The 19,591-nt window shown below is 37.3% G+C and overlaps 1 protein-coding gene across 2 annotated transcripts; it reads left to right on the top strand.

The window, feature by feature from the left end:
- Positions 1–173: 173 nt before the first annotated feature.
- On the top strand, positions 174–17,593 carry LOC114157520 (macrosialin-like). Of its 2 annotated transcripts, none has more exons than XM_028038572.1 (7): positions 174–289; positions 8,575–8,671; positions 9,731–10,200; positions 10,309–10,428; positions 13,549–13,612; positions 13,895–14,065; positions 15,518–17,593. In XM_028038572.1, exons 2-7 carry the CDS (start codon positions 8,623–8,625, stop codon positions 15,655–15,657), a joined length of 1,014 nt encoding a protein of 337 aa, XP_027894373.1. In that variant the 5' UTR covers positions 174–289; positions 8,575–8,622; the 3' UTR covers positions 15,658–17,593. The 2 variants fall into 2 exon arrangements, with proteins under 2 accessions (XP_027894373.1, XP_027894372.1); XM_028038571.1 differs by having other exon boundaries at positions 13,889–14,065.
- Positions 17,594–19,591: the final 1,998 nt, after the last annotated feature.

The following is a 19,591-nucleotide window of genomic DNA, read 5'->3' as shown; positions in this document are numbered from 1 at the left end:
TTAGATGTAAAAACAATACAGTAATAATATTGTAGGTTATTTAGTTTTTATAAAGTTTAATAAAATATTGTCACAGGAATGTCATGTTGTTCACCCTGCAATTCATTCTGGGTAAATGATGAGTAACGCTCTTTGAAATCGATCGGAATGTAGAAATCACAAGAGGTAATGAAGGTGAGGAGACCAAACAGAAGAAGAGGACAGACTTGACCATAGGAGCTGGTGTTTTGCTGCTGATTCTGCCTTCAGCTTTGTAAATGAAACAATTAATGTCAGACTGTGTAATCCGGTAAGTACTTCTATAGCTCTATGTCCTGTTCGGCAACAGCTGTTTAGGATCCGAACTTTGTTCGGTGTTGGTAGTGGTTTCACATTCAGTACAGGTGTTCTATCTCCATTAGCATTTCCGGTCTTGTAATAGCTGTGTTAGCGCTGCTTGTCTTTGACGTTCCTCCCAGCGTCTGTAGAGCTGTGTCCAGTTCGGCAACAGCTGTGCTGTTTAGAGTCTGGTGTGGTGGTAACAGCAAACACCGGACCTCCAGATCAGGTCAGATCTGTTAGCATTTCAGAGATCGTCCAGCTTTGCCAGTCTCAGCACGGCATTTATTTTTAGCTCGTTAAGGTAGCGATCACCTATGATCACTTGTTAGACCCTTTGTTAGTTTTGCTGGTGTAAATGACTAAATGTAATGACTGTAAAGTCTGTACCCTGGAGAAACGTCCAGGGTACAGATTAGGTCCTTCGGAAGTTGCGTTCCACTCCGGCTCTCGCACTGCGCTCTCCTTTCTTTCATGTGGGAAATTATCCAGATTCGCCTCAATTTTTATTTGTTTTTAAATTACCGCCAATAGTGACACAGTGTGGCATTATCTAAAATCACACGAGTCTAATGCAATATGATAAAGAACTAGTTGGGTAAAGTTAGCCTTCCTGTGTTTACTCTGTAGATTCCAATACAAAATGGAATCTGTATACCCATCAGTAAAAAAATTCTGACCTCCATGGGTGAAAAATAAAACAAAAGATGTAAATTTTTGAACTAATTGTGAGTTTCGGCGTATCACGAACATCTTTTTTTTTTTTTTTTTTTTTTTAGGTAATAGGAATATTGTAACATATTTAGGCCAATTAGTTCAACTAGTCCTAGATCCTTTTAACATTCACCCTACGCATACCTTGAATTTATTACACATTCTGTCCTTTTTTTTTTTTTTTTTTTTTACAAAAATAAACTTAGAAGTAGTTGCTTAGATAGACTAACCCACAGTACATAACTGATGAGGTAGTGGAAATGATGCATGTTTATAAAATGCAAAAATAAAACTAATGTCTTCACAGCTAGATTTATACAGAGAGTAAATCATACTCAACTGATATTTATTTAACTAGAATGGCTGGGTTTTCGATTTCTCCCTAGAATGGCTGAACAGGGCCAAAAGGCCCTGAGTCCACCCTGACGACTCTGATGGCTCAAATTAGCATTCTTCTTCAATTGTAAATGTGGCCGTTGACCGTCAGGCCAGAATGTAGGAATGTGAATAGTCCATGTTGGGGGTGGGTATCTATGATACCTACAACTCGTCATGAAGTGTTTTTGGAGAGATGTGACCTTTTGCAGCTGATCCATGATGTTGTGCTGCATTATCCAGGTCATTTTGCCGAATGTACATAGAGTTCGCAAAACATACAATCTGTTTCAAGAAATATGCAAAGGTTTTTCTAAAAGAAATTAGTAATGTTTTTCTTTGAAATAAAGCTAAGAGGGTATAAAATGACAGTTTAGAAATAAACTAACCAAATTAATTGTGTTGATCCACCTCAAAAAAATCATGCAAAAAGTGTAAGCAAAAGAAATCTGGGAGACTTTGCACATGCAAATTTGCATGCAGCCTTTTGTGCTGTGGAGGATAAATAGGTGACTGCTTCACCTATTTAGTTCACAAGAACTAATGGCATTTATTTCAGTCATAATCTTGCGGGGGGTGACTAAGGTTCCATCACTATGTGACAGCTGGTCAGCAAACCTGGCAAACATGATTGACATGGCAGCACTGAATGCACATGTGCTTTATCAGGCATGCATTGGGGTGCAGGAGAGACGGGTGGACTTCCTGGTTGAGCTTGCAAAAGAGTTCGGTAACTCTCATGTGAGTGAGAAGAAGGCACACAAGGAGAAACTGCTTCGGCAACAACCTTCCACACCCAGCTCAGGCAAAAGGGCGAAGTGTCAGGTCAACCATTGATGCAGGATGCGTGTCCTGAGGCCGAAACATCATCAGTGACCCCTCACACCCCCACCATGGACTGTTCTCCCTGCTGCCCTCTGGAAAGAGGTTCTGCAGCATCCGGTGCAGGCCCACCTGGTTCCGAAACAGCTTTTTCCCACTTGCCATCAGACTGCTGAACTCTTAACTGGACTGCACTCAAAAACTGGTCTCCACTTTATACCTTGCACATGTACAGAGCTAAATAACTTCCATTTTACTGTCAGTCCTGCACTTTATATTTTATATTTAGATTTATATTCATATTTTATACTGTATTTTATTTTACTCACAACATTGGAACCTCAAACATTATCCTGAGCCGTATGCAACAAAATTTCGTTCTGTATACACCCTGTGCATTGAAAATGACAACAAAGTCAGTCTAAGTCGAAGTCGAAGTCTAAGGAACAATTGTGCAACTGTGAGATGCGTTGAGGCCATTACCAGGGTACTTCTAAGGTAATGGCCCTAGGTAATGGCCCTATTTACTGAACAAAAGGGCTTCAGTGCAACGGGCTTCAGGCCAGTTGGACTATCTCTAGCCTGAATAGGTATATGTCCAAATGGCCTAACTCCAGCCATTCTTAATAATTATGTATCTTTTTGATTTTATTTGGTAACAATTATAACCCACTATTATGCTCTACTTTGTGCTGATATATCAAATAAAATCTTAATAATAATAGTAATAAAACTGTGAAAAAATGAAAAGGTCATAAATACTTGTTTGGATTCATGTGTTTACTACCCATTCTGTGTTGAACTGCAGTTGTCACCAAATACATCTTGTATTAGTTAATACTCTGTACTTTCCAGTGACTCTGTTGTTATACATTCATATGTTGTTTGTTTCTGTGGTTTCTCAGTTCTCTGTTTTTTTTATTCGCTGCAGGTGTTAAAGCAGACTTCAAGGGTGTTATCTTGTATTCTCTTCATTTTTTCTCTGTTCTACTTCCATGTCCTTCTTTAAAAAGCAATTTCTAAAAGTTATGTTCCACATGGCCGGGCAGGACAAGTTCAAATGAAAATAAAGGACATTAATACTTTTCCAGCGCATTCAAAGCAATACATAAAATATTTGAACATGCTTTACACCATGGAACATAGTCTTCTTAACATATAAACAAAAACAGGGGGAAATATTCTCTTTTCATTGACCCATTTTAGAGTACTTATCCTACATGTGAACATATACACTTAGTATATATGTGTACATATAGAAGTCTTCTAGTAGTAGAATTAATATAATTGTATTGTGAGAATCAAACTTGCACTGAGAAAGGGAAAGTGTAAAATGAATCTCATGCAACCCAGATGCATGTAACCTCTCATTTCATATTTGCTCAATTGTTGTTCTTCCCATGGCTTCCTTTAGGGGGCTCTACTGCCTCCACCTCACCCTCCTCCATAACTCAACAAACTCTTTTTGTTTCCTTCATGAACTGTGATTTTGCTCTTTTTCTGCTCCAATCTCCACTTATTCCCTCTAGTTAATCCACCATCCCTCCTCTGCGCATGTCCAAAATATCTACTCCCTTTGATTTTTGTCAGAGCCAATATCTCCTCACCACATCATTGCAAGTCTTCCATCTCAAATCAACCCTAACACTAAATCTCTTTTTTACCTCTTTTTTGCTCAGGTTGGAAGAGTCCAGGAACTTAAATCATCCACTTGCAGCACCTCTTTGTCTGCAAGAGGTGCTGCATTTTCAAAACTTCTGTCAGTAGTAATGTAGCCTGTTAAAAACCAGCTTGTGCTACACTTTGCTTTGTCAAGAGAATCTGGGCTCTCGGCTGTTGAGAAATGATTGCTTTCTGGAGGTTGGACTGTGCTGAGGTTTTAAATTTTATCGAATTGCTAATGTTTGCCCACGACGTACACTGTAGAATTTAATTAATTGACCTTACTTAAGAAAATTATGCAAAAACCTCTAATCTCATCTCATCTCATCTCATCTCGTATCTGGAGTCGGGTTGTGGGGTAGCAACCTAAGTAAGGAGGGCCAGACTTCCCTCTCCCCAGGCATTTGTTCCAGCTCCTACAGGGGAATCCCAAGGCGTTCCCAGGCCAGCAAAGACATCTTGACATTATAAGTTATATGAGAATAAGGTACTTGGTCCAGACTTTTCCATGGTAAATCATATTCTTAAGTTGAAGTGTTGCAGTTTTGTACAGTGTTCAATATTTCCCACTGAAATGTAGTGAGGGGAGAAGTAGAAAATAGCATGGAAAGAAAAAAAAAAATAAAGCTCTTTGCTGGATGCAGTATTGTTAAAGTGCATTCCAAAACAGCAAAAGCACAATTATCAAAAATTAACCCAGCTCATGTAGAGTGAGTTGGTGAGACTTTTCCTCCACAAAGTTCAAGTAACTTACTAAAAGTGAGTATTGATAATAATTTGATTAAACTACTTACTATTTTCAATTAAATACAATGTTTACATTTACAGTGTATGTGCTAGCTTGATGCTAAGGAGCTTACCAGAAATATCCTGCGCTGTAAACAACCATCATCCACTGTGAGGCAGCTGTTCATGTTAATTCAATATTTGGAAGTGTGGCCAACATGGACTGAACAGATTCCTTCACTTCCTCCGCTGCCATTGCTAGCAGAACAAGCAAACTACAATTCTAAAACAGCGCAGAAAATTGACGTCATTGTTCATATATTCTCCTTCTGTTCACTGATTGGCCTGGTAGAAAATCGACCAGAGACAATCTGGGTCAGGGGGAGAAAGACTAGACTGTCCTGGAAGCAAGAACCTTTTTTTGAGTGGAATTGCACAGGAAGGCAATGGCCAGGCTAGTAAAAATGTATTAAACCATTTTTTTGTCCTCCAATAGGTGCAGCATTAGCTTTGTCAAATACTGAGAGATTAGACTAATATACTTTTGCAGTCTACATGTCCTAAGTTTTTAAGATGAAGATTAACAAAAGCACACACGAAAAGAAAAGAAAAATGTGTTTGACCTTTAGAGTTCTTAAAGCTTAACATTATTTAAATTCCACTAATCTAAATTGATCTTAATTTCTCTACTTTGTAACTATGTGAAAACTCACATGGCCTACTAAGGCCATAAATGTACTTTATACATTTAGCATATATTTCTATTGCTCAAATCTGAAATCTCCAGAGAGGTTTCCGTGAGGTCAGATTTTACTTGCACTTCTGAAAATACCAAATAAACAAATGAAATCCATGGAGACAAAAGCCTGACATGTTAGTGCTTGTGTTAGAGATTGCACATCTGACAGACAGGATGTTCAGCCAGTCCCAAGACTGAGCTGAGAACAGGTTTGACAGCGACAGCAGGGCAAACGTTAAACGCTGTCACAATGTGTGGTTAAGAACCCCTACTTCCTCTTTTTGTGTCACATGATGTCAGAAAATATCCTTCACGTTTTGTCAGCTGAATGAAACCCAAATTACAGAAAAGTGCTACATATAGTCTTTTAGGGCTGATACAGATAATACTAACACTACTTCTGCTACTGTTACTGGAACTGCATTTGTTATACGGTTCAACTGTTACAGAGACACTACTGAGAGAACTGCAGCTGCTACCCAGTAGCAGCTGCTGAATAACTTGCTGCTACACTGACAACCTGTAGGATTGGTACCACAATCTCAAGCAAAATCCCCTCTGAAAGCAACCACAGTCATCCTCAGCATTGTACTAGTCGAACTTTACTACTTAAACATCTTGAGTTAAGGTTGAGCTGCATTACTTCAAGAAATATTCCACCATAATGAGTATTTTGTGATTTAGGTTTATAAATAGATAGTGATAGTCATAACTTGGATTATGTCTTACAGTCTTACACGTAAGCACAAAATTATTCATACCCATGATTTAGATCTAAAGTAATCTATTAATTTTCTAATGTACAGGATTAATTTGTCTTTGATGCCTAAGAATATACCATAGCAAGTTGCCTGGATAGTAATTTTTTTTTCTTTTGGTCTCATGATAGTGTTCATTTATCCTTCTGAACACAAGATATTCACGACCTATAATTAGCTATAACAACTGCATTCAACCACCCATGAGGTAATAATGTGAAAAATATCTTTCATAAATAATACTTAGCAGCATAAACTGACTTATGACCTCAAGATTTGAAGAGATGTTTAAGTAACCTCTCATTCCCTAAAACTGAACACACTCTAGTTCTGACGCAACAAAAATTCATCACAAGCATGGCGGACTGTTAACTCGAGACTTCGAACATAAAGGAGCAGAGTTTTAACACTAACACACCCTTCCTCCAGCTGAAAGTGTGTGTGTGTTGCTGCTTGATAGTTTTGAATAGCACAACAGGGCAATCATGTGAGGAGACCAGAGAAACCTTCTGGTTTATTCAGTCCACTTTCAGTTCACTGTAAGCTTCTCCTCCTGCCCTTTCTGCTCTCACTCGGTTTCGATTCTTCAGTATTGCTGTCTGTTGAAGAGCTTCGGATGTTTTTGTAACTTCAGAATGAGCAGAGGAACTTCCTTTTCTGCACTGTCAAAATAAAAGCCCCTCAATATGACACATAACACCTTGCTGTAATATGTACAAACCCATTTGATAAATGAAAATATTATTAAAAAGCCCATTTATTTCAGGAACCTTAGCCCTAGGTGAAACACATTCGTGAAACATGATTTTCCACTTACATCTAATAAAAACATAACATTTAAAATTGCAATATTACATCAAAGCAATATGCACATTTTTACTCCTTTTTTAGATATCATTATAAGAGAAACTTGATAGAGGTAGTAAAAATATGTCTTACCTTCTAGAATAACCCAGAACTTCATGGATTTTAATTAGTTTTTTTTTTATTCATCTGCAGAACAGCTGTAAACTCAAATTGCTGAGTATCTACAATGAGAGAAACAAACTGAAAGTTGTATAACACTTTAAATTTTAATGAGGGCACAGGACCCTAATTTAAGTTTATTAAAACCTGAAAAATAATTTAAGTTTGTATTTCTTATAGAGATTTAATCTTAAAGAGCATTATTTCCTGGTTTAAATGTGTACAATATGATATTTTAACAAGTTTAAAAAAAACTCTCATGCATAAGGATATGCAATATTAAAAATTATTCTAACACGTTCTAGTAAATTTGCATAGTTCATTGTTTATTAGATGGACATTGAAGTTTGGTGATACTGGAGTGAGTCTGGCAGGTGGAGTAGAGCTACACAGTTTTTAGCTGATTCATATGATTCTCTTACTCTTTATTGTTTTTTGGGGATAATTTACATCTGGAAAGTCTAATTTACGTCAGGCTTTTCTAGTCTGAAGTAAAACAGCCGAACCTGATCAAGAGGATCCAGTCTGGCAAATTTATTTGCCATCAAGTGGATTGAAAGAGGAAACATGGAGAGTGTCAGGCTCATGGCTTCACCAGGTGACTCTGCCATGCTCACTTTCCTCAATCTCTATTATTTACAGTCAGGAACTTCATGTCATGTTTTGCTCAGAATGAGGGAGGGCGACCAAAGCCAAGATTCAGTTTGTTTCATACTCAGACAGCTCTTTAATAAAGGACCTTTCATAATTTACTCAGACTCACTGGACTGCATTGTAACTAGAATAGAATTGATCTGTTTCTAATCTAAGGAGCTAAAGATACCATTCTACATTTGAAATACTGAAATGCGCTGTTTAGTATGGCTAAGTTACATATTCTAATCTACTGTTAAGTTGCTGGATTTGTTGAAAGACGGGAAAGGTGGAGTGGCTCAGAATGCTTTGTATGAGTCCATTAATTAAATTAGACTATAATGAACTTTATAGATCTAAGGTAAGTGTATTCTTTTAAAATAAGTATCAAATTGGTGAGTTTTTACACATGTGGACAAAATTGTTGGTACCCTTTTATAAATCAGAATAAGAATCAACTGCATTGCAAATTCAAACAAGGAATTTGATTTGAGTTTCCATCATTTTCACCGTATTCAAGGTACAGTGACAAACAGCAAACTATAACTTACAGCAAAACACTTAGTAAGTAAAGTTAAGAGCAGTGTGAGTGTGTGTGTGACTAAAAAGCCCATAAAAGTCACTGACGTAACTTGAAACTGACAAAAGAAATAAATCAAAATCTACTAAAAGTTAATCATTGAATAGCTTAACTCCACCTGGAAGTTTTATTGCAATAGGCAACAAAACTATTTAACAGCTCACATTAACGGGTGTTGCTTTTATTTTGAAGTATGCTGTTTGTGCTTCCTCTGCTGTTGCACTGCCTTGACTCAGGCATGTATTTATGGAAAGAGGTGCATCACACTTTTTGCATAACAGGCTGGTGTGAAGAACAGTGAACAAGGCTGTCAGTCAAGACCTGTCACCATGCAGAGAATTCCTGTGTTGATCCTTGTTGCCTGCTGTGCTCTCACAGGTAAGGAGAAACGTCTGGGTCCATTTGGCCAGAAAAGAGTAAAAATATCAAAACCAAATTTGAATAGTTAGTAGAAAGTTGGTGGAGTGGTATACAAGTAAAACCAGAATATTCTGTTACTTTATTTAATACCTGACATACTGTGTGATTCTATAGAATAGTGAGCTAGTGTTGGAGTTTCATCGCTGTATGGCAGAGTTTGATGTGTTTGCTGTAAGAACCTTTCCAGAACAGACCGCAGTGTGACTTTCTGGATTGTTTAAAACTCTGAACTCTGCAGTCTTTTGTTTAGAGTCACAACTCTGAGTCACATGACTGCTGGGAGATGAGCGATGTCTGTTTCTGCATAAATGTTTTCATTTTGCTGATGTTGTAGAAGTGAAATAAAGAGCAGCTTACAGTGGACAATTCCATTTTAATTGTCAAATAATCCATGTAAGCTCAGGCTTATGAAACATAAGTGAAGTCATCTTCTAGAAAGGAATTTACGTTTTTCATGTTGGTGTGTTTTTCAGAGCTGGTTTCTATTCACTTTTCTGCTATGCTTAGAATCTTTGTCCCCCTCACAGGAAAGTGGCAACATAAACTTGAGCACTTCAGCTACCATAGATAGACTGATCTTGTGCTTTAAAAAAAACATTGTCATACATCTGCTTGTTAATGCATCCATTATCCTGAATAAATACAGGAAATTCTGTTGCTGATATAACCAAAACCAAAGCACATTGTTTATTCTTTTCATCTTGTTAGATCGCAATTTTTTAATCCTAAAGTCTAAAAGAAATGTGGTGTCCCTTCACTGTCTGCTGTCAACATCAGACATCGGGCAGATACTCTGTGAGAATGTAAAAGAAAACCAGCATGATAAAGTTATTTAACTGAACATAACAGACATTTATGGGCTCATGGAATCAGAAATCTGTAATAAACATGTGTGCATAGGCAATTTATGGTCAAAATAATTTCTACATTATCTATATGTTTGTCACTTCACAATTTATGCTTCAGCAAGTTAAGCTTTAGAATGAGATTAATTTTCTTATGTCTTTTTTCTTAAAGCACTGTCATTGGCCAATGACACAAATGGATCCAAACTACCTTCTACTATGAGTTCTGCAGAGGCATTTGATCAATCCAATAAAACCACAACTCTAAAACCCACAACCCATAAACCCACGACTCCAAAACCCACAACCCATAAACCCACGACTCCAAAACCCACAACCCATAAACCCACGACTCCAAAACCCACAACCCATAAACCCACGACTCCAAAACCCACAACCCATAAACCCACGACTCCAAAACCCACAACCCATAATACCACGACTCCAAAACCCACAACCCATAAATCCACGACTCCAAAACCCACAACCCATAGCACCACGACTCCTAAAACCACTCCCACAACACCTCATCCTACTCCAGCTACCAATCTGACTGTAGGAAACTACAGTTTGAAGACAGACAAAGGAGTGGTTTGCCTAATGGCTCAGATGGCGCTACAGATCAAACTTTCAACACAGACGGTTTGTTTCATCAACTATTACTAACAAAGATTGCTTAAAGTCTTCTCAACTAATTCAAGTCTTCAAAATCAAAAAAGATTTTTTAAAAATCATTTTAATCTTTCTCAGGTCAATGGAACCTTCATTATCATCCCAAGCCAAACTACTGCAGCTGGTGAATGCAAGGAAACCAAAGCCAACTTGACCCTTTCCTTTAAAGAGGGCTTCATCACCTTCCTCTTCAATAAGGTACTTAATATTCACTCTTTCCTTCTTATGTCTCATTAAGTCATTGTACTCTGTTAAGACATCCCTTGTCTTTTGCTCTTTAGACTCCACTTCCAGCTGTAGGATCATATTAGGACTGTTAGGGTAAAATGGAAATGTTTGTGAATCCTAGATATTGAGACTGTAGGAGTAGTGAATGTATTTTTTAGTTGTTTTTTGTTTGTTTTTTTACCATCACCGGAAAAATGGTTGGATTTGGTTCTCAGAAAGTTGGTGGACCAGTCAGTGTTTCTGAGAGAACCAATCTTCACCACTATGCAGGTGTTTATTGTAGCTTGACTACAAAAGTTCACCTATGTAAATAATTTATGATGACAAACCAACTTTTTAACAGATTGTTTCATAGAAACTCAATTTAGAGAAAAATGAATCTCTGGAATTCACTCAGTGGTTTAAATGATCCAGTCTGAATAAAAGTTGGTAGGCCATTGCTCATGTATCATTGGGAAATTAATTGCTTTAAAAGGGTTACACTGATTTCGTTCCACCACGATCAAAATAGGTTAAAATCTTTGCGCTATGTCTGTTTCCTGGATAAAGGATTATGACCTAAATGTAAGGTTTTCTTCATTCCTCCATTCTCTGTTGTGAGAAGCTTGGTTGGGTTCCAAACAAACAAGAAACAACACGAGGGATGTTACTACTGGGTGAAGTCACTGTGCTTGAGAAGAAAAACAGGTTTCTGACTGCGTTAGTGCTGGAGTTTGGTTGAAACAAACTGGAGTCAAATAAATATCAATTCAATAAAGTAGAATTTAGTCAAGCAAATGAAATTGTGAACTCATGAAAGAAAAGATTCCAGAGGTAACAGGTCAGCTGATGAGGAAATCAACTTGACTTCTGTAAACAGGAACTATCTATTTAGCAGTTGACCTTATCCTGAGCTAACATTGTTAAAAGGGCTACAGGTGCATTTTATGGCTTTAGTTGAGCTGATATGGTGTTAAATGGGTACTTGAAGCTCATTGTTCCACAGATAAAATATTATTTGATGAGAATACTGTTTAGGGAAAACTAAGGATAATATGAGAGCGATGTGTAATGGTAAATTGCTTGTACTTGTATAGCGCTTTGTCAAGTCCAGAGAACCCCCAGAGCGCTTCACAATACATTGAGTCATTCACACACACATTCACACAATGATAGTGGCAAGCTAGGATAGTAGCCACAGCTGTGGCTACCTAATCTGTCAACGCAGATTAGATTTTTTTTTCCTTTCCTTTTTAGGATAACAGAATTGTTTTAAGATAACTCCTGCAGATGGATTGGTGATCATTTCCTACCTGTTCACATTGTTGTCTAATAATCCCTAAAGCTAATGTATACATATAAAGGTTTCAAATGAACAGAATAGAATAAGGGTTTGACAGAATGAACATGGTTTTGGAATATTCTACCTTTTATTAAGATTTAATCAAGCTTTGACTAAAGATATCATGAACTAGAGCTAATCAATATTTCAGTAAGAATCATTTAAGGCAGCGAAATAGCCCTTTAGTACAGCTATACTGCTCATTTCAGTCTCCTACTAAGCGAAGTCAATGAAAGTGTGGCTTCAGGAGCTAAAATGATCTCAAGACTGTTTATATTTATTTGGTAATGGATATTAATTTTATTAATCTGAATTAATAACATTCAACCCATGAATACTTTCTGGTTTTTATGCAGGAGCTTCCAACAGAAACTAAAAAGGAGCTGTTGTGTTAAACCTCTGGTGTAGCAGCCGATGGGAGGATACCAGAATGTTGGCCTAACCTGGGGGTGTGCAACCTGCAGCTCCACAGCCACATATGGCCTGTTAGGTCTTAATTATTTTTCATGTAACTTTCTATTAAATGTGAACAATCAGTTTAAAAAAAAAAGATTTATTTCTTTACGTAACATCTTTGTGATTTTCTTGATTTTAAAACCTTATAGTAAAAATATAACTATCATTGTTTTATTTAAATATCTAAGCAAATGTCCTATAGTTTAAAAAAGTTAAAAAATAAGCTGTTAGTTTTGAAGGATTGTGTTGCCTTGTAGTTCTACTCAAATTTTGCTTTGCTGTACCCAAGGCAAAAATGGCTGCTCTGGTTGTAATGCTCTCTGACCCCCAGTCTAAACACACAGACAGAATGTTGTGATGACAAACCTTTCACAACACCTCGCTCTGTGGGTAAAATGTGACCACGGTTACCCGGACAACAGGCAGGTCACTCTGCAGAGCTGTTGAAAGGGAAGATTGAGGTCTGCTCTGTTCCAGACGCTGAGCAGCTTCACCAGCACCGATCTTTATCCTGGGGCTCTGGGTGAAACACAGGAGCTTAAAATCCCAACTTCTAATATTTTTACTTTTTATCTCTGTATGAGAGAGAGAGAACAAATATAAAATTCTGTATACATTTTTGAAAAATTATGTAAAGTTGCAATCCTGAACAGTAGATGTCCTGGATTTTAGCTTAATTTCAAAAACATTTGTTTATCTATAATTAGCATCTCCAGTTAGCCTCTAAATTTCGTGTATACAAAAAAAAACAAGAAAAAAATTCCTGGTTCAGGACCTGGAAGGAGCACCATCCTTCTGTCTGCTGTTGTCACTGAGAAGCTTTTTAAAAACAAAGTATTCTGTTTTGTTGATCAAGTTGTTGTTTTAAAAAGTAGGTAATGATTATTAGCAATTTATATTTTAGGTTTAGAAGACTTATTTTCTGTCGCAGTATACGAGAGGGCACAATAAATCTTAATAGACAAAATGTAAAAATCCTTCCTCTGAAATTGGTCAGGTAGAAATGGATATTATTCCTCGTTGAGTGATTATTTGCTTTTGGGAATTCTTTTTATTCTGTCTGATTCTTACCTTCAGAGTTTGACCGTTGTTGAGATATGCTGGGATTCAGATCCAGCAACATCCAGAATCTGTTCTTTGCTCTATTTTCTGATCTAAGATTTACTGCCAGGCCCAGAGTCAGTAAACAGTGATGCACATGGGTAACATTCAGATCTGTGGCATTCCTGAACATACAAACAAAATTTCTGTGAAATCTTTTGCTATAAGTGCAAATGAATAACCAGCTGTGTTATTCTCTTTTGTTTCCTCAGAATGTTTCTGATAACACTGCCTATCTTAATGCTGTGTCTTTCAGTCTGCTCTACCCCTTTTCAGGTGAGTTGAAGACACTCCATCATGCTGATTAGACTTTGGACTTTTTGTATTTGTTCACTGCATTCTCAACAGGATTTAAAAAATTCAGCTTTCTTCCTGGTTTGTGTTTGTCCTTGTGGCTTAATTTAGACTTTCGTTGTTATATGTCTGAGAAGCATGTGATGCCAGTAACTCTCAACCTTTTTCAGTCCAGTGTGGTCCAACAAGTTTGCTTTAAATGTCATCTCATCATTATGTTGTCTCCAATCAGCACCTGAATGTTTCCTTGTCATGATGTTTCAGGAAATCAGAAATATAGTGCCGAGAATGACTCGGTGCAACTGTTTGCGGCAAAGATCGGACACTCCTACTCCTGCAAGGATGAATCTGTCTTCATGGGAAACGGACTGAGCCTAGAAGTCTCTAACAACAGAATGCAAGCCTTCAATGTCACTAAGAATGAGTTTGGCCGTCGTAAGTGTCACACAAAACCTTTTCAAAACCCAAGCAATGAGATTTATGTGATTTACTTCCTTCCATTTGAATAAATAATACCAATTGTAAACAGTAATTTACCCACTGATGTCTGGAAACCCTTCATCATGTTAAATAATATTTCAAAGTATGTAAAAGTGAAGCCAGGCCAGAACCGAATGGGCTTTGCTTCTTCTCTGACGGTCTCATGATTTGCAACACTTTGGTCAAAATGCTGCAGTTCAGGAAAAGCAGGTTTAACAAGTCAACCAGTCTTTAAGCCTTCTACTTGTTGTTTACATAAGTTGAACTTAACACAATGTGTGCCAGCGGGGACTGAAAGAGTGCAAGTTTTAAATAAATTTTTATTTTTTTAAAAGGGATTTTATTGAACATTTTGAGCAGTCAGTGTCTTACCTGCGGAAAGTAACTTTGTGATTTTCTTTATTTTGGATGAACTCACATGGTAGCTGGTCGAGACCAAAACTGCTTTCTGCCAAAACATCTTCAGCCTTCAAATGCCACAGCAGCTGATATGAACAAATTATAGAAATGTTTCTCTCCAATAACATTTCCTTCCATGGTTACGCTGGTCTTTTTTGTTTTTTACAGGACGTTGTTGTAAACAATCAACCAATATCCACAAACCTTTATGTCAGTATACATCTACTGCAACTGTCAGAGCAGTAGAAAACATGATTAGCATAAATCAACATTTTGAGTTTAGATGCTTCATGGTGCATTTCCACCGGACCTCTTTAGTTAGCTTTAATTAGAATCCAGATTGTTTGCCTAGAAAGTCCGGTTTATTTGGGTCAGTGGAAATGTGTGATCAAACTCTGATGTGGACCAGAAATGTAAAGTCTGGTCCACATAGAAATATCAAATTAATAGTTGAACGCTAAGTGGACCGGAAACCGCTCCAAACACAGGAAGCAAACTGTACCAAAGAGCATTTTGGGTAAAAACAACCAAACAGACGCGCAAGCCTAGTGCTAGCGAGAGAAGTAGCTTGTGGTCTTTTGTTAAAGAGAAAAGAGAAATCCCACAAACTAAAAATTCTGCCACTACTCCATTTTTGATGGCATTTTGTGAAGAAGGAAGTTGCGTTCAGGATCTTCTTCAGAGGTATTCGTGTCGCTTCCCTCAGTGGTTCTTGGCATAATGCCACCACAGGGAGGAGGTGAACAGGTTGGCTGAGTGTTGTCTGATCTTGGTAAGATAGTGACTGCTCTTAGCCTCTCCACAGAGCTTGTTTTTATTAGCAACTGGGTTGCCACAAAATCTTCTGACTGCATGTTAAGTTTAGAAAGATCTTACATGTTAATATTCACCCACACATTGAACCATAGTTTAAATGGGACAACCAGATGTTAAGTTGGTTTTTTGATGTTAGTGTTAAAGCTCTTCTATGAAATCACTGAGTTTTTGTGCTTTTTGTGTGTCACCCAGCTGACCTCTGCCCAGCGGACCAGCCTGACTACAGTGTTGCCATCGCAGTGGGAGTGACTCTGCTGGTGCTCATTGTCATTGTGCTGATAGTGTACCTGCTGGGCCGCAGAAAGAGGACAGCTGGCTACCAGTCGCTCTGAGGACTGACAGGCCATAGGTCTAAAACAAGTGACCTTCTGAATGAGGGATTGTGGGTAAAGAGGCACTTCCACTGAGCCACTTTCCATCACATTTTACTAAACCTATTTGTTGCTGTTTTTATGATGTATTACTATTGATAACATTTGAACCAGAGATATACAATACAACCTTAAACACACAGCCCAAAAAATAACACACAGTTAATTATAGACTCTTTAATGAATCCATATAGATAACTTTAATACGTTTTTACATACAACCACACAAAGTTACACAAGTTTGAGCCCAAATGTCATCAAATTGAAAATGTACAACTTTATGGGACACTAAATTCTCTTTTAACTGACACTGTCATAAAAACTGACTGAGAAGTCAAAGTAAAAGACTCCAATTATCATTCTTGTTTTGCTAAAAAAACAGATCAATAAGGGATTCATTAAATTCTTGGATGTAACATTAACGCTCTTTTTCGCTGTCCTTAGCATTATACCTTTAATGTTCAGTGGAACTTATTAGACTTTAAGCCAAAACTTACAACCAGGTTTAGTGAGCATATTCCTGATTAACTGTCTCCTTATATCTGTTGATTTTTTTAAAAGGTAGCTTCTTGTTTGTAATCATCGGGCATACAGAACATAAGTGGGTTGATTTACACTTGTGAAATTAATAACTAACATAAAAGGGAAAACTGAAAGGGATTATTTTGATGTTAATTGCACTGATTGCTCTTCATTTGTCTTCCATGGACTACATGTTATACTGTCCTTTCATTTAAATGTTGTGACTAATCTTAAAGAGCATAACCTGCTGTATAACCTTATCTTTCTTTTAAAATTGTAACTTGTAATGTTAAAAAAAAGAGTTTTTAGGATGACATGAAGTTAGTGAATGAGACTGCACTCACCATTTTACAAGTAGTAAATATCTGCTAATATCTAATAGCTAATATCTGGTGCTGCTCCCTCCTCCACACCCAGGCCAAAGCAGAGCAGGAAGTGTTGGACTGTTGAAGCCTGAGCCAGTCTGAATCCAATCAAACAAACGCTTCCATGCAGTCAGACATGTCATTTTATAAACTTCACATCCATTTTTTTATACCAAGAGTAAGTGTTTAATTTGTATATGATTTTTATTTGGTTGTGTGTTTACCCCAGAATGCCAATTATTGCATATTTGATCTAGGTTTTTGTTCAATTTGTTTTTGGCTTTAGAAACAGTTACATTTTACTCTGATGAAAGTTTTTCATATAGACACATCGTGTTTTGTTCCAAATTATTGATCACAACAGAAAATATTACACAGCAGAAAATGTATTCCTAATATGCTGACGTGAGGCAGCATATTAGGAATATTATCTCCGTCAGCTGATGTATCATTGGCTTTCTACTGTTGTTGCATCAAATGAAGAAGATTCTAAGTGCAATTGTAAAAATTTACCAACAAACTCTGAAGGGAATTTCTTCCAAGGGACCATTCCAATTGTCATTCATTTAAAAAGGGAATAATCAAACAAATTTAAAAAATCATCTGAATAAAAGGCATTTATAATTTTGAATCAAATGCTTTCTGATTTTTTCTTGTGGGATTCAAGAAAGTCCCTTGGTGTCTTTTCTAAAATGTGTTTTATTTTAAGCCATGTTATTCTCAACTTCACTGAGAATATTTGAATTGTTACATAAAATAGAAATCTGGCATGCTGTGGTTTGGGAAAATGTACGTTCTTCTTGTAAACATCTTGATATTGTATTGTTAATGTCCTCCAGATCCTGAAGTTGATGCACTGTGATGCAGTTATGTGTACAGATCCCCACTGGATTTACAGTATAATGTCATCAAAACAGTGACATGTTTGGATTGATTGTGTATTTGATGCATATGAACTGTATTATCAGTTGCTGCCTTCCTTTGAAAAATAAAAACAAATATTGAAGGACCCTGGGAGGAATGGGACAAACTGAGGAGCTTAAATACTGAGGGAGAGGTGGAAGTGACAATGAAACCAAAGTAGATGAGAAGGGAAAGCAGGAGTGTGAAAACTGACAGGGGAAATCAGGAGATGGGACACAGCTGAGCAGGGGAGAGAGTGTCAGGCTGAGGGAAAGGACAAAGATAAACAAACGAGAGATAAATGAAGGGAGAAAGGCCTGGAACCGACATAAACCATAAAGAGACGTGAATATAAGGGAAAATAAGAATAAATGAACTAACACAGGATAAACTAAAATGGTAAATCTAAGCGAATTAATAAGAAATGATCAAAAACAGAAACATAAATGAAAACCAGAATTCTAACATCTAAGGATCATACCATAATTGTATTCCTAAGTTTTTTTTATGTTAAAATAATCAAAATAATTTTGACTGCTGATTCTGCAGAGCATGGCTGACTAAGCTGTCTTTTCAGAGTGAGGTGAGGTTGGAAAGGAGAAGTTTCTCTGACTGACGTGAAAAATACTTTCAGTTCCTGATGTAGCAGATGTCCAATGAAGTCTTCTTCAAGTTCTAACAAATATAAAACCAAGCAGTTTGGTTTTTGTTAAAGATACATGCACGTTTATGTAAATCATAAAAAATGTAAATGGGAATGGCATCTAATTAGTTTTCGAGGAAAAATAACCAAATGTACAAAATTGTCAAGTCAGCTAGTATGGCCCTGTTTGACCCAAAGCCCTCCCTTCTGTCAAATTTAACCCTGTGTGTTTTGGTCATTCAGCTAGTGCTGAAAGGTCTTGCAGTTGACCAGCCCCAAATATTCTACAATCATACAAGAAGGTCATTAATCCCAAACAAGCTATTCTAAGGATTTTGGCCCTTTAAAATTAGAAGGAGAGTTAAAATCTCAGAACATGCTCTTTAATAATGATTCAGTCATGAACCAGAAAACATGTGTTATAAACTGAAGGACACTTATCAAACCAAAACTCTCAGATGCAAGGATTTGTGACTATAAAAAGATTTATTAAAAGTAAAAAGCAGCTATAGGATGAAATTTTCAAAGCAAAATCAGTCCATAAAAAACCTCCAGAGGACAGAAGTCTCCCACCCCCAGCCCCCAAAATCACTCTCTGACATGACAGGCCCTGATCTATTTGTCTCGGAAAGTGTCTTGAGATTACATTTGTTTCAAACTGGTGGTGCAATACAGTACAGACCAAAAGTTTGGACACACTTTCTCATTGAATTCAATTCCAAACTTTTGGTCTGTACTGTATATTGAACTGAAGAGAAATATTTTCTTTGCTAACATTTTAAATTAGCACTATCAATGTATAGCTAGAAGGAAAGTGTGTGTTAGTTGAAGTTGTCCAGGGGAACAGGGAGGAACAGAAGACAGCTGCCTTATGGGGATCTGTTACCAAGAAGAAGACGAGAGAGAGCAGAGCCAACAGTGCTGATGAAATGAAGGATGCCATTAAAGCAAGCTGGACTTCCATTACATCTCAGCAGAACCACAGATTGCAGCAAAACCCTGAGCCAGAACTGAGTGTATATGGAACATAAACATACTGTTGAGAAGGCCTTTTTTTCTAGATTACAATCTTTTCCATTTGTCCGCAACAATATTCTCATTCTGGAGACAGTGAATCTTACAGGATTACATACAGTACAGACCAAAAGTTTGGACACAACTGTGTGTCCAAACTTTTGGTCTGTACTGTATGTTCTACAAAAGTTACATGATTAGATTTAGGAGAATTAGCTTTACTGCTTCATTTTGTTCTCTTTTACCAACAGCAACATTATTTTAAAGTAACACAATACTTGAGTTCAACGTCTGATAGAGAAAGTGTGACTGGACTTGTTAACAGCTGATCCACCCCAACCCGACGGAGCTGCAAGAGTTTAACAGGAAGAACGGAGGAAAAGTGCAGCGTCCAGGTGACTGAGAGCCATCCACATTGACTCACTGCTGGGACTGGAGTCAAAGGTGC

This window comes from Xiphophorus couchianus, chromosome 14, assembly GCF_001444195.1.
Source record: "Xiphophorus couchianus chromosome 14, X_couchianus-1.0, whole genome shotgun sequence".
NCBI classification, from domain to species: domain Eukaryota; kingdom Metazoa; phylum Chordata; class Actinopteri; order Cyprinodontiformes; family Poeciliidae; genus Xiphophorus; species Xiphophorus couchianus.
The sequence above is the reverse complement of the archived record's forward strand: the minus strand, read 5'-3'. Positions and strand labels throughout refer to the sequence as shown.

Coding starts and splice junctions, on each gene's coding strand:
- LOC114157520 (XM_028038571.1), top strand. CDS start 8,623: ATGCAGAGAATTCCTGTGTTGATCCTTGTTGCCTGCTGTGCTCTCACA. Junction 10,429..13,548: donor TCACCTTCCTCTTCAATAAG/GTACTTAATATT, acceptor TTGTTTCCTCAG/AATGTTTCTGATAACACTGC. Junction 13,613..13,888: donor TCTGCTCTACCCCTTTTCAG/GTGAGTTGAAGA, acceptor CTTGTCATGATG/TTTCAGGAAATCAGAAATAT.